At 44.1% G+C, this 11,361-nt stretch overlaps 2 protein-coding genes across 2 annotated transcripts; one reads left to right on the plus strand and one right to left on the minus strand.

Annotated features, from left to right (window-relative positions):
• The first annotated feature begins 749 nt into the window (after positions 1 to 749).
• Positions 750 to 3,925, plus strand: LOC308166035 (Krueppel-like factor 10). Its single transcript, XM_080540263.1, has 4 exons — positions 750 to 877; positions 1,578 to 1,808; positions 1,942 to 2,764; positions 2,989 to 3,925. The coding sequence occupies exons 2-4, from the start codon at positions 1,590 to 1,592 to the stop codon at positions 3,255 to 3,257; spliced, it is 1,311 nt and encodes a 436-aa protein (XP_080396389.1). The 5' UTR covers positions 750 to 877; positions 1,578 to 1,589; the 3' UTR covers positions 3,258 to 3,925.
• An 873-nt stretch (positions 3,926 to 4,798) lies between these two features.
• On the minus strand, positions 4,799 to 11,361 carry LOC308166034 (antizyme inhibitor 1-like). The gene is made up of 12 exons (XM_080540262.1): positions 11,212 to 11,361; positions 10,217 to 10,339; positions 8,808 to 9,001; positions 8,518 to 8,691; positions 8,049 to 8,221; positions 7,695 to 7,829; positions 7,460 to 7,541; positions 7,259 to 7,333; positions 6,893 to 7,052; positions 6,661 to 6,776; positions 6,298 to 6,512; positions 4,799 to 6,129 (listed from the first exon to the last, which is right to left on the minus strand). The coding sequence occupies exons 3-12, from the start codon at positions 8,907 to 8,909 to the stop codon at positions 6,018 to 6,020; spliced, it is 1,344 nt and encodes a 447-aa protein (XP_080396388.1). The 5' UTR covers positions 8,910 to 9,001; positions 10,217 to 10,339; positions 11,212 to 11,361; the 3' UTR covers positions 4,799 to 6,017.

An 11,361-nucleotide genomic window follows, 5' to 3' on the forward strand; every position in this document is an offset into this window, starting at 1 on the left:
AGCCACAGCCACATCTTTATCTCAAAAAAGTCTGTGTTTAGTTCCTTTACACACAATATTTCACTATTGTGTCGAACTGCCAAATCACAATCCAATGTTGTCATACCAACATTTGGTATGCAAGGCATGCAAGACTGTGGTCAAAATAGATGTCAACAGCAACCCAGCTGCCCAAATAAGTCAAGACTACAAGACCATATGGAAATGGAATAGCAATGGAACAAAAGGAAAAACTTTATTACACACAAAAAACACACCGTTTTCTATAATTGATAATTGATAATTTAATATAAATCCATGTGGATTCAGATACTACAACTGATATATTGTTTACTAAACTACCTAATGAATCAACAGACGTCCAGGGTTTGTTTCTCTCACATAGACATAGCCTAATATAGATAGTCTGATCGATTAGATCGCTACCGAATAGGCTACATCAGATCAGTTCAAGAAGGACAAACTAAGATGTGTTGTCTAGTTCACAAGTCGATTAGTCATGGACAGTCAGCAATTATGTCGGGGTGTAACGTGACTCATCCTGGAGTCAGTGGGGGTTTCACACGCTGATGCTGTTGTGTACCACGCTGTTTCCACGGACCACACCAGGTCCTGATCACGCGGTGGTTCTCCTCCCATTGGTTCACGCCTAACACACCTTTACGTGTGATTGGCTGAAAGTACAGCCCTGCCCATCTGTACCCACCGCATTTGAAATGATGTCTGAATGGAAGTAGAGGAGGGAAAGGGGAAACACTAATTGTAACACTTACGGTGAGGCACAAGGGGGGTAGTGTATACAGTTATAATACAGAACAGTTTGATTTGATACAATAAGCAAAACTATTCGTCGTCTTTCGCCCAGCATCAGAACGATGTAAGTAAATGACACTCACTGAAGTATTTAGTAAACCATTAGGGTCCTAGATAGTGATGTAATCAATCAAAATATAATTGTGTGATATTCTTTTTGGATAAAATGCGCAATGGCCTATGTACGAGATCTGTTTAAATATAATTAATTCAAGTGGTGTATGAAATCCAGTTGAATTCGTGGGTCACAGTAATTGGGTTGGGAGTCACAATTACTGAAAACACATAGGCTTGTGACGGGTGATATATGTGACGGGTGTGGGTCTATTTGTATAAGCAAGCACTCTTGGTGCTGTCGAAGTAGGTGAAGGGTCAGAGGGTTGAGGAACACCGGCCGACCACGCACCAACCTCATGATAGTTTTTCAAGGAATCACATTTAGTTAGAAAAGAGTAGCAGAGAAAAACTCTGATGTCTAGTGGAATATCCATTACGGGATCATATCAAACATTTTAGCATCCAGTAAAGATGCAGAACTCGCACGTAATATATTTTGTTTTCATATAGGGTTAAATGGTTATTTATTTCAACATTTCATGTTTCGGTTTTGACTAGGCATGTCACCATATCAAATATCCTGTAGCTGTCCTAACGGCCTAGTAATGAGGGTATCACATCTGTCTTTGGAACTTTGTGTGACTAGATGAAGGAAAGGTCATGTGAATGTGAGATTAAATATAAGTTATTTCTGAATCTATTAACAGAGCAACACCACCATGGAAGTGGATGAGCTACACCCAGCTGGCCAGGAGTCCCTGTGTGGCTTTATGGGCGTGGGCGACATGGAGGCAGTGGAAGCCCTGATGACCATGAATAGCCAATGGAAGACAAGGACCTTCAACCACACCGGGTTCCGACCCCTGACCCCGACCTCTGACCTCTCTGAGGATGATTCTCTCCTATCTGGCTCTGCGGAGGTCCAAGATACACCTTTGGTAAATTTCACATTTATCCCCTAACAAATTACAAGTAAAAGCTCTGCATTCCAAGTGAAATGTAATACCAATGTAGAGATTATACGGTCAGTGATGTCATTTTGATCCAGTTTCATTTGCCCTTCGTTTTTAGTGTATGACCCCACCATACAGCCCACCGACATTCGAAGCCATCCACACGGCTCCAGGGACAGTACAGCGGCCAGGGCAGCCCGCCTCACGCCAGAGCCCCCTGCCAGCAGGGCACACCCTGTCAGAGGCGCCCCCCTGGCCGAGGTCCCAGGCTACCAGTGTGATCCGCCACACTGCAGACACACAACATTGCACCTGCAGCCTCTGTCCTACCTCCCAACAGAACAGCCCGACCCAGCCCAGCTCAGACTGCTTTACTACTACAACCCCGGCAGACTTGACTAGTAGAGACTCAAGTCTGAATATCACACTCTCCGACACGCCCTCTGTGCCGGCTGCCCCTCAGGCTCCAGTTACTATGACTCAGCCAGCCTCTGTTGGTAAATTCCATAGGTTGACTCCATCTGTTTCTCCTGTCACTGCTGTCACTGATGGGCGTCCCCCAGGGTTCATCTACTGCCAGATACTACCTGCCCCGCCGGCCAACAGCTCAGTGGTCAACACCATTGTGCACAAGCCTATGGTAGCAGGACAACCGTCAGCTGTATGTCCGCCTGTCTTCATCATGGGGGGCCAGGTGACAAAAGCCCCGATCATGTTCCTCATCCCTCGGCCAGTCGTCCCAGTTCAGCCATCGTCGGTGACGCCCGGCGGCACCAAGTTGCCTGCGATCGCCCCGGCGCCGGGCTTCATCCCTGTGGTTCAGAGGAGCAGTCCCCAAGTGGAGGTGTCTCGTGTCCGCAGCCACATCTGCAGCCAGACAGACTGTGACAAGACCTACTTCAAGAGCTCCCACCTCAAGGCCCACATGAGGACTCACACAGGTATGCTAGGGCTGATGAGAAGTCCCATGTTAACATGCAAATGAAAGTAGGGACTTTATTATGAAATGAAAATGGCATCTTTGTAATTCCAATAGAAATAACAACAGATTATCCTTGTTTTACTGTAATGGTACAGTTCAAAGACTTCCTTACATAATATATTAGTATTATTAGTCTGAGTCTGTGTATCTGCTCTAATGCTAGCATTTCCTCTGTGCCTGCAGGTGAAAAACCCTTCAGATGCAGATGGGAGGGTTGTGAGAGGCGCTTCGCTCGGTCAGATGAGCTGTCTCGCCACCGCAGAACCCACACCGGAGAAAAGCGGTTTGCTTGCCCCATGTGCCACAGCCGCTTCATGCGTAGCGACCACCTGGCCAAGCATGCCCGTCGACACCTGGCTACCAAACACCTTGCTGCCAGATGCATACCTTGCTGCCAGATGGAAGTCAGTCACAGGAACGCTGTGTGTTCTGTACCTCTCTCGATGCTCTGAGTGGGAACTGGGTTGCCCTCCTTTCAAACACCCTGAGAAAACTGTCTCTCCATTGGAAAGACACTCATTCACTGTGATACCACTGACTGTGGACTTTGCACAGCAATGCAATTATAAGCTGCAATCTTAACACTTTCTTGACTTACGATTTCATTCAGGTTCATACTTAAGTGACAATAGCTTTGTGTTCAATGAGCTGTTCAATATGAGTGGTGGGGGGAGGTTTCACTCCTGTGCATTAAGTTTGATTGTTTACAATAGTTCTTCGACTACAGGTTGGACTTGTTCCTTGTGCACATTGCTGTGGATTGTTGTGCCAATGGTGTCTCTGCTCCTCTGTAGCGCTCTCTGAAGCTCTCTTGATGCAGCTGAGGTCTCAGTGTGAGGGAAAATCTGTTTCAGAGTTCTCTTCTCCCGATAAATTAGTTAATTAGATGTTTATAACAGTATTTTGGCCAGTGCACTCTTCATAGCTATTCTAGTGTGTATTCATTCATGAACTACAACGTTTTTTTTTCTACTTGCAAAATGATGCTTATTATATTGTATAATATAATATTATATATGTAGATTTTGTATTCCTGAGAATGTGAAGTTTGACCAAAGAAAGAATGTTTAGAAGTAAGTTTATGTTTCACTGTGCTCCGTGACATAATTTGTCATGCAGACAATGTTTTGCACAATTGTCGTTCTTTTGTTACAGGGAAAATAAATGTTTACTAAAATGTAAAAATAGCGAGTTGTGTCTGGGTTGAATTGTCTTGAGTTGATGTTGCTTTACATTGTGCAATGTTGTGACTGATAAGTAGGTGAGAGGTCACTAGAATGTCTTTTCATTGAGTAATGTTATTCCTGTGTGGTGTCAACACAGTTAACAGCAGCACAATGCTTCTACTTTCATCAGAAGTAGATACTAAATAGCCCGTTATGGTGGTGTTCTGGCAGCTCATCTATTATTGTCAATGTTTTCACATGGTTGGCAGTGGGGGAAAGGTAACCTTGGAACTAGGCCGCGTCTGTACTAGCCAACGACTGTGTGGTTGCCACGCTGTTGGGAGATGGCTAACAGAGTCTGGCAGAAAAGCTACAGTACATGTAGGACAGTGACAGATAGTAGAGTTCACCTTCTGTGTAGTGTAAACATCATTACTGAATGCCCTTTTCTATCGTTTGTCATTGAGGAAAGTAGATGTATATAGTGCTAACTTTACTAAGGAATTGGACACAGGTGTTCAACCCTGTTCGAGACTTAGCCCATTGATTGAAATCCCCTTAAGGTAAAAGCCGTCTGATCACATTATCCAGGATAATAGATAAACTGAGGTCAGCATGTTATGCAACAGCTCATCAGATTGAGGGTGATGATGAGAAGAATATCAATTACATTCAGATGACAGAACTGTCTATGATTTGAGGGTTGGTAGTGTGTTATTGCAATGTTTAATCCCCAAAATACAAGCAAAACAACATGCTTCCAGTAAATTGAAGATCATGTGTTATCAAAAAGGAACACACATACACAAAAAGATTCAGTCAGAGGCATTTTATATTAATGACTTTGATAACCCCAACAAGCACAATTAAAAGTAAATAATAGGCAATAGCCCATTATTCGTGCTTTAGACAAAATGGCAGACAAATTCACAGATCTTGTGCGTTTCTTCCAGGGAGACATGTAAAGAAAAGAACAGTTGCTTTTTAAACAAACATTATCACAAATGTTGCATTATGAGAAAAGTTTGACCAAGGTAGCAATGAGAGGTAACGTGATATTTAGTAAATGAGAGTAGCAAGGTATGTGTTCTTTTCACAGCACAGATCGTGCCTTCAAATGAAGAAAAGCTGCTTCCCCTTCCACGTCACTTCCCCTACACCTTCCAGCACTTTCTGTCTGAAGCTGTTCACTACGAGACACAGCAACCACCTGTCAGTCATTCGCCGGGCGCTAGGCAGCACTCAGCATTAGAGAAAACACACAGAATTACCAGCCAACTAGGTAACACTGAGCCCTCAACCAGCCGGCCAGACAGTATGAGAGCCAGCCAATAACATCCCTTGGAGGCCCCACTCTGAATGAGATCCATGGTAATGCTTTTACCAAAGAAATATTCTATTTCTAGTAATTCTATGGCTTGTCCCCACACTGCCTCTGAGTCAAATGTATTGCACTTTCATCTGAGCTGAAGCACTATGCTGTATTTTTTAAATACTGACCGATCGTTAATGCAAGGGGGGGGGGATCAGATTTTCATAGCACAACAAACTACAATAAACAATAAAAACATAAATATACATACAACATTGTTTTGCGAAGCATCCAAAATCATCTTAAAATGGGGTTGTTTAAATAAAAGTTGTTCCACTTTGGAAAGACAGTTAAATTACAAGACTGGCAACAGGAATTTGAGATACGTTTGAGGTACTGTATACACAGCACAGTAATACATGTTTCAAATATGAATTTTAATGAATTGTACTTTTATGTGTAAACTGTAACAGCTCGAGACGCCCACAGATGGGATTCCGTCTCTAGAGAATCATCAATTTTGTTGCATACAATGTTACTCATGTAGGGAGGAAACACTTGAGATTCAACAACATACTGTACTGTAGGCTTGCCATCAATTTCAACATGGTCCCAGCAAAACACAATCAATTTATTAGAAAATTGAAAAAGCGGTCGGCGTCATTCAGTCCTTCCCATTGGAATGTTGACCAGGTGAGGTCAGCAGAAGCCAGGGGGTTGCAGCCTGGGTGGTGTTAAGCTGGGACAGACAGGGCCTCGGGGTGGCTGGAGTGGAGGAAATACGGGACCAGGGAGAAGTTCTTCATGGTGATGTCCTGGCTGATACCAGCATCCTGCATATCAAACCTGTCAACAACACAACGTCTGTTCAGCATTTTGAAGACCAAACAATACAGGAAAATAAAATAAAACAAAATGGCTGGCTACTACTACTACTACAACTACTAGTTAAACAGTCATTCACAGAAGTCTCCCTCTTTTCACACGTCGCCCACAGTGACGCGTGTTTCTCACCAGTCGCCAGCAGAGATCATGTAGTAGACGGTTGGCTTGGCGGTGTCGGTGAAGGTGGACGGCTGGCCCAGGCTGAAGGCCCCGGCGTTGTTGAAGATGAGCCAGTCTCCCACACTCAGCTCAGGCAGCAGGCACTGCTCCACCACCTGGTCCAGGTCGTCCCCTGACGGCCCCCACAGCCTGCTGGAGAACACCGGCTCCTCCAACACTGGGCTCTGACACCGGGACAGAGGACATGACACTATTTACAGGCACTTTTCAGATGTCAGAATTTGGGATTGAATTGAATCTCGACTTGTTTGCCAAATTGAGGCGAATGGCGATGTGTTGTCAGCTTGTCATCTAAGCTGAGGCCAAACTCACCCTGTGCACAGACGGTGGCGGGATGACGTGTTCAGCCAGCTTACTGGCGAAGGATCCGTACACGCCGTCATTCATGTAATACAAGAACTCTGGCTCGTCGTTTGGAGACGGTTCACCTGTGGAGACAGAACGGCAGACAGATGATGAGTGTGATAAGAGAAAAGGGTAAGAGAGAGAGAGAGAAAGGGAGATGCCCCTATAACATAAAGACAGAAACAAACATGCCACTGACCGTGTGACTGACGGTCCCGGGCCACCACGTCCTTGGCGATGATGTTGACAGCCAGAGTGAAGGAGGAGGAGACGAAGTAACTGCCCGGCTCCGCCACGACGGAGACCCCAGACGAGGGGGGAAAGTACAGGTCCATCAGTGGCTTGACTGCGTTGTTAATCTGTGCCACGGGGGAAAATTCACATTCAACAAACTTTCCATCAGTGCCTTGAGCCTAAGAGGCATTCGTCTATAATAACGATAATACATTACTAGTGCAAGTACAATGTCAGAAAGGGGCACAGGCCTGTGTCCACTGGACCATTTAATAGCCCTGAGCAGTAATCCATTCAGCATTATGTAACCAGTACAGACACACACAATGACCTGTTTTAGCTGAATCTCAGAGCCACAAAAGCCGCCTCCGATATCCAGGATCGTCATACTGAAGCCCATATCCTCCTGAAATAAAATAAACAAATACATGCTCATTTCATGTCAACACAGGAGAGTGAGAATCAATGTTCCTGGATGTCTCCCGCCTCCTCACACATGTACATACACACTCTACAGACAGCTCTCACTCACCCCCATGTCAAAGACACAGCGAGCGTCAGAGACTGCGTGGCTATAGGCCTGGGGGTCCTCACAGGAGCAGGGGATGTGGAACCTGGGTGGGGACAGTAACATAATACAAATGGGTTAATTCGTTCATCGATCCATCCATCTATCTATCCGTTCACATACATATTCATCAAACGCTCTGAGGCAATGCTGAGGATGATGTGGTGATGATGATGATGCTGGCATTGGCAAGACTCACCTGACCCCCACCACCTGGACACCCAGCTCCTTGGCCCTCTCCAGCAGGTGTCGACAGTCTTTCAGGGAGGAGCCGAACGTCATGCTCACCTCCTGCCCCTGGCTGAACGCCTCTGTGACCACCTGCAGCAGCAGCCTGACCAGAGACACAGGAAAATAGGTGAGGCTGAAACAAGACTAACGCTCGTACTAAGACAGGAAGATGGTTCGAGAACCTACTTCCTAGGCCATTCTAACAGTATTACACAAGAGCAAAATCTAATGGATTTTTGTTGTTGATTGTGCTGAGTTTGTCAAGTTGAAAGTGAGAAATGAGGACTCTCAGCTCTCTATATATATATATATATATACTTACTTGGCGTTGGGATGACAGCGGGCAATCTTGCGGAGCTCGGCTTCGTTGTCACACACCAGGAGGTCAATACCGTTCGCGGCAGCATACTTTATCTGGGAGAGCTGTTTACACACACCGCTGTAGATTATGTCTTCAGAGGGAATGCCATAGCCCTGCACAAGCTCCAACTCCAGCTGTAAAACGATACATTTGTTTTGATGAAAGAATCCTGGTTTGCAATGTGGCTGCAAATTGCACACGTCTCCACTAGATGGCGCTATGTTCATTTTGTTCAGTTTTTCTTCATTTCTTAATAAGTAGGGTACTTTAAAGTGAATTCAAACATATAAAGAAGTGTTACTGATGTCATCAATAGGGACACAACTATGAACCTGTAGAATTGAATTTGAATAAGATACAAGATTTGCTTAAAACCTGTGGAAAGGTTGGATGAATGTTATTGCAGTGTTTTTACAGGGAGGTTGCGGACCTTGTTGGTGCAGATGAAGCCAGTGCCGAGGGCAGCTAGGATTTCGATGACAACCGGGCTGCTGTTGCATTTGACAGCATAGAAGGGTCGGATCTGGGACATGTGAGTTCGCCAGCGAACATACTGTCTCATTATGATCCCCAAGTCTGCCACGAAAAACACATTCTTCTCAACCTGGGGGAGAAACAAAAAATATGCTTTGAGCCGTCTTGAATGGCCTGATGCACAGTATCATAGTTAAATAAGCACAGAAAGCATTTCAAGCCTTCACATGTCCTTCTTGAACTTACCAGCGTTTGTTCATAAATATGATTATCAATTATATCGCTGAGTTCTGCAGCTCCCTCCAGCAGAGCGATGGAGTAGTTTGGTTCATCAGTTAGTCCTTTCATCTCATCCGTTCTCCGCTAATCCGACAATCATAAAGAATGTTGCCTGCCTGAAGTGGTCTCTGAGCCCCTGGGTCCTAGATGTATGCAACAAACTGGAAAAGAAACCAAAAGAGGCAACTTACAATTCGTGACACAGATTTATTTCTTCTTCTTCTTCATGTAAGCCTTACAAAATAAGGACACAATATATATATATATATATATAGTTGTGAATTCTTCAACATAAGGCTGTTCACAAAATATTTCTAAAAGCTTTTAGAATGGCATTCCCTGTGAACCAAGCTATTTCTGAGAGTAGCCAATCAGAGGCCATGGCGGGCATCACGTTATGGGGCTGCATAGAGGAGCTCTGAAATGTCTGCACAGCCACTGTGAAAACAAGAACACTGGGGCAGAGAGTTCGTTTACTTTACCATCAATTACTCCCAACAATTATGATTAATCCCGCTGGCGGTGACCCATAAAGGTTTCTTTTGATGGCATTAGTGGGGTACAATACAACGCGGCATGGGTGTCAGATCTCTATTTTCGATAATGTTACACAATGTGTCATTGGGGCATTGTGACCGCGTTGGTTTAACCCAGATGTGTAACCCCACTGTGAGGTGCAACAGGGAGGCAATATGTCTGGATAATCTCAGACTACATGAAATTAAATTAAATTAAACGACTACCATTACTGAAACGTCTGACAGGAGTGGGTACTGCTGTGATTTAGAGCGGTGCAGCCAGCGCTGTCTCTCTGTGGAACACTGTACTGTTGGAGCTTCTTTGACAGTTCAAAACTCAGACACAGCTCTGTGACAGCAAGCTACAAACTGTCTCTAAGGAACTAGCACAATCATCTCTAGCTGCGTCATGGCTAAAACATCTCAGCAATCTTAGCGTCCCAAGACAACGTCACACTCAAACCAAGACAAATGACAAACATGTCTTGTTGTTTAATTAACAAAAGCTTTTCCGCAACTTGAAAATGCTTAACTGTACCACAATGCGTATACACAAACCTAATTGGGGTAAAGAGCAGGGAAAGCAATGACAGTTCATTTGAATAAATAGGGTAGGTACCCCACCCACCGACAGTACCACATCAGGTCACTAGCACATTTTAATATTTACAGATAAAAAGAGGGCAATAATATACATTTACACAGTATCAATCAATATTATATTCATGGCATGGTTCGTCTAAAAAGCAACAAAAAGGTAAAGGTCACAAAACACATGCCTTTTTATTTATTTATCACAACACACATCACAAGGACCTTTTCAGATGACAGTTTCAGGGTGCCCTGATTCACACTCACATGGACAAGTCCGCAGATGGATGTGTCCCACTATCAGCTAGGATCCCAAGGCGGCTCGGCGTTGAAGTCGAACGGCTCTCGGCAGAGAGCCGCCCCTATGCCCACCGGGTGATTGTTGTACACCTGCACAGAACACAAGAACTCATGAGTTCAAAGGAATGACCAGGGTACAATTCAGAGGAAACCAAATGAAGTGTGAAACAAAAAGACATGTCATTTCTTAGCTATATGGAGACATGTAGTTCACATGTTTTTTCCTCCATTTGGCATTTCTAAAACAGGCGCCATCTCTAAATAAATCATTCACAAATCATTCACAAACTTGTAAAAAAGTTATAAAATACATGAATTTAGGTCAGTACCAACGTTAGTGTTTTCAAAGTAATAACATTAACATCTCAAACAAAACACACAGCTGTGATTAACGTTGGCCAGCCTCGAATGCCAACTCAGCAGGCGTCACCAGTGTGACAGCTCCCATGGATTGCCTATTTAAGTAACTATAACTTATACAGTAGATATCACTGTTCACCCTATTAACTACTTTACTTTGATTCAAATAGCAAACATACGTTAACTTCTGCAGAAAATCAAGTTCCAAGCATAGGCTCCTATGCCTCGTACAAGTGAACAACAGTTATATAACCAGAACAGTTATGGCAAAGTGTCCAAAGGCTCTATCCTCCACCACCATACTGGCTAGGACCTGTTAGCTGGCTAACGTCACCCTGACAACATTTCAAGCATCGCAGCTGGTACATTAGCTTGCTTGTCTATCACTTTCATATAATATATGTATGTATCTATAGTAAGATAACTAACTAGCTAGCTAGCGTTATTTGTAAACACAAATTTGACAACAAAGCAGCTCCTTATCCAAGCTAACCAGCTAGCCGCTCCTTTCCCATTCACAGCCAGTGACATTAGCTAGCTCGCTAGATCACACACACCGTCAAAAGGCTAACATTAGCATACATAGCTCGCGAGCTACTTACGTAAGATAAAAACCCAATGTTGGGTGTAGATCGTTTTTTCCTTTTAGGCGGAATTTTTAAAAAGTGATGGTACTCAAAGAGGAAATAAAAAAGGCCATGAAAAGCCGATGTTGTAGAGTGAAAGTGCGGATGGCCGTGGCCTTTATACGC

This window comes from Nansenia antarctica (assembly GCF_963989245.1).
Source record: "Nansenia antarctica genome assembly, chromosome: 10".
NCBI classification, from domain to species: Eukaryota; Metazoa; Chordata; class Actinopteri; order Argentiniformes; family Microstomatidae; genus Nansenia; species Nansenia antarctica.

Bases quoted from the DNA above. Each gene is read 5' to 3' on its own strand.
- LOC308166035 (XM_080540263.1), top strand. From the start codon at position 1,590: ATGGAAGTGGATGAGCTACACCCAGCTGGCCAGGAGTCCCTGTGTGGC. The intron at 1,809-1,941 runs GTAAATTTCACA...CTTCGTTTTTAG, and splicing joins AGGTCCAAGATACACCTTTG to TGTATGACCCCACCATACAG. The intron at 2,765-2,988 runs GTATGCTAGGGC...CTGTGCCTGCAG, and splicing joins CCACATGAGGACTCACACAG to GTGAAAAACCCTTCAGATGC.
- LOC308166034 (XM_080540262.1), bottom strand. From the start codon at position 8,909: ATGAAAGGACTAACTGATGAACCAAACTACTCCATCGCTCTGCTGGAG. The intron at 8,692-8,807 runs GTAAGTTCAAGA...TTTCTCCCCCAG, and splicing joins ATATTTATGAACAAACGCTG to GTTGAGAAGAATGTGTTTTT. The intron at 6,130-6,297 runs GTGAGAAACACG...TGTTGTTGACAG, and splicing joins ATGATCTCTGCTGGCGACTG to GTTTGATATGCAGGATGCTG.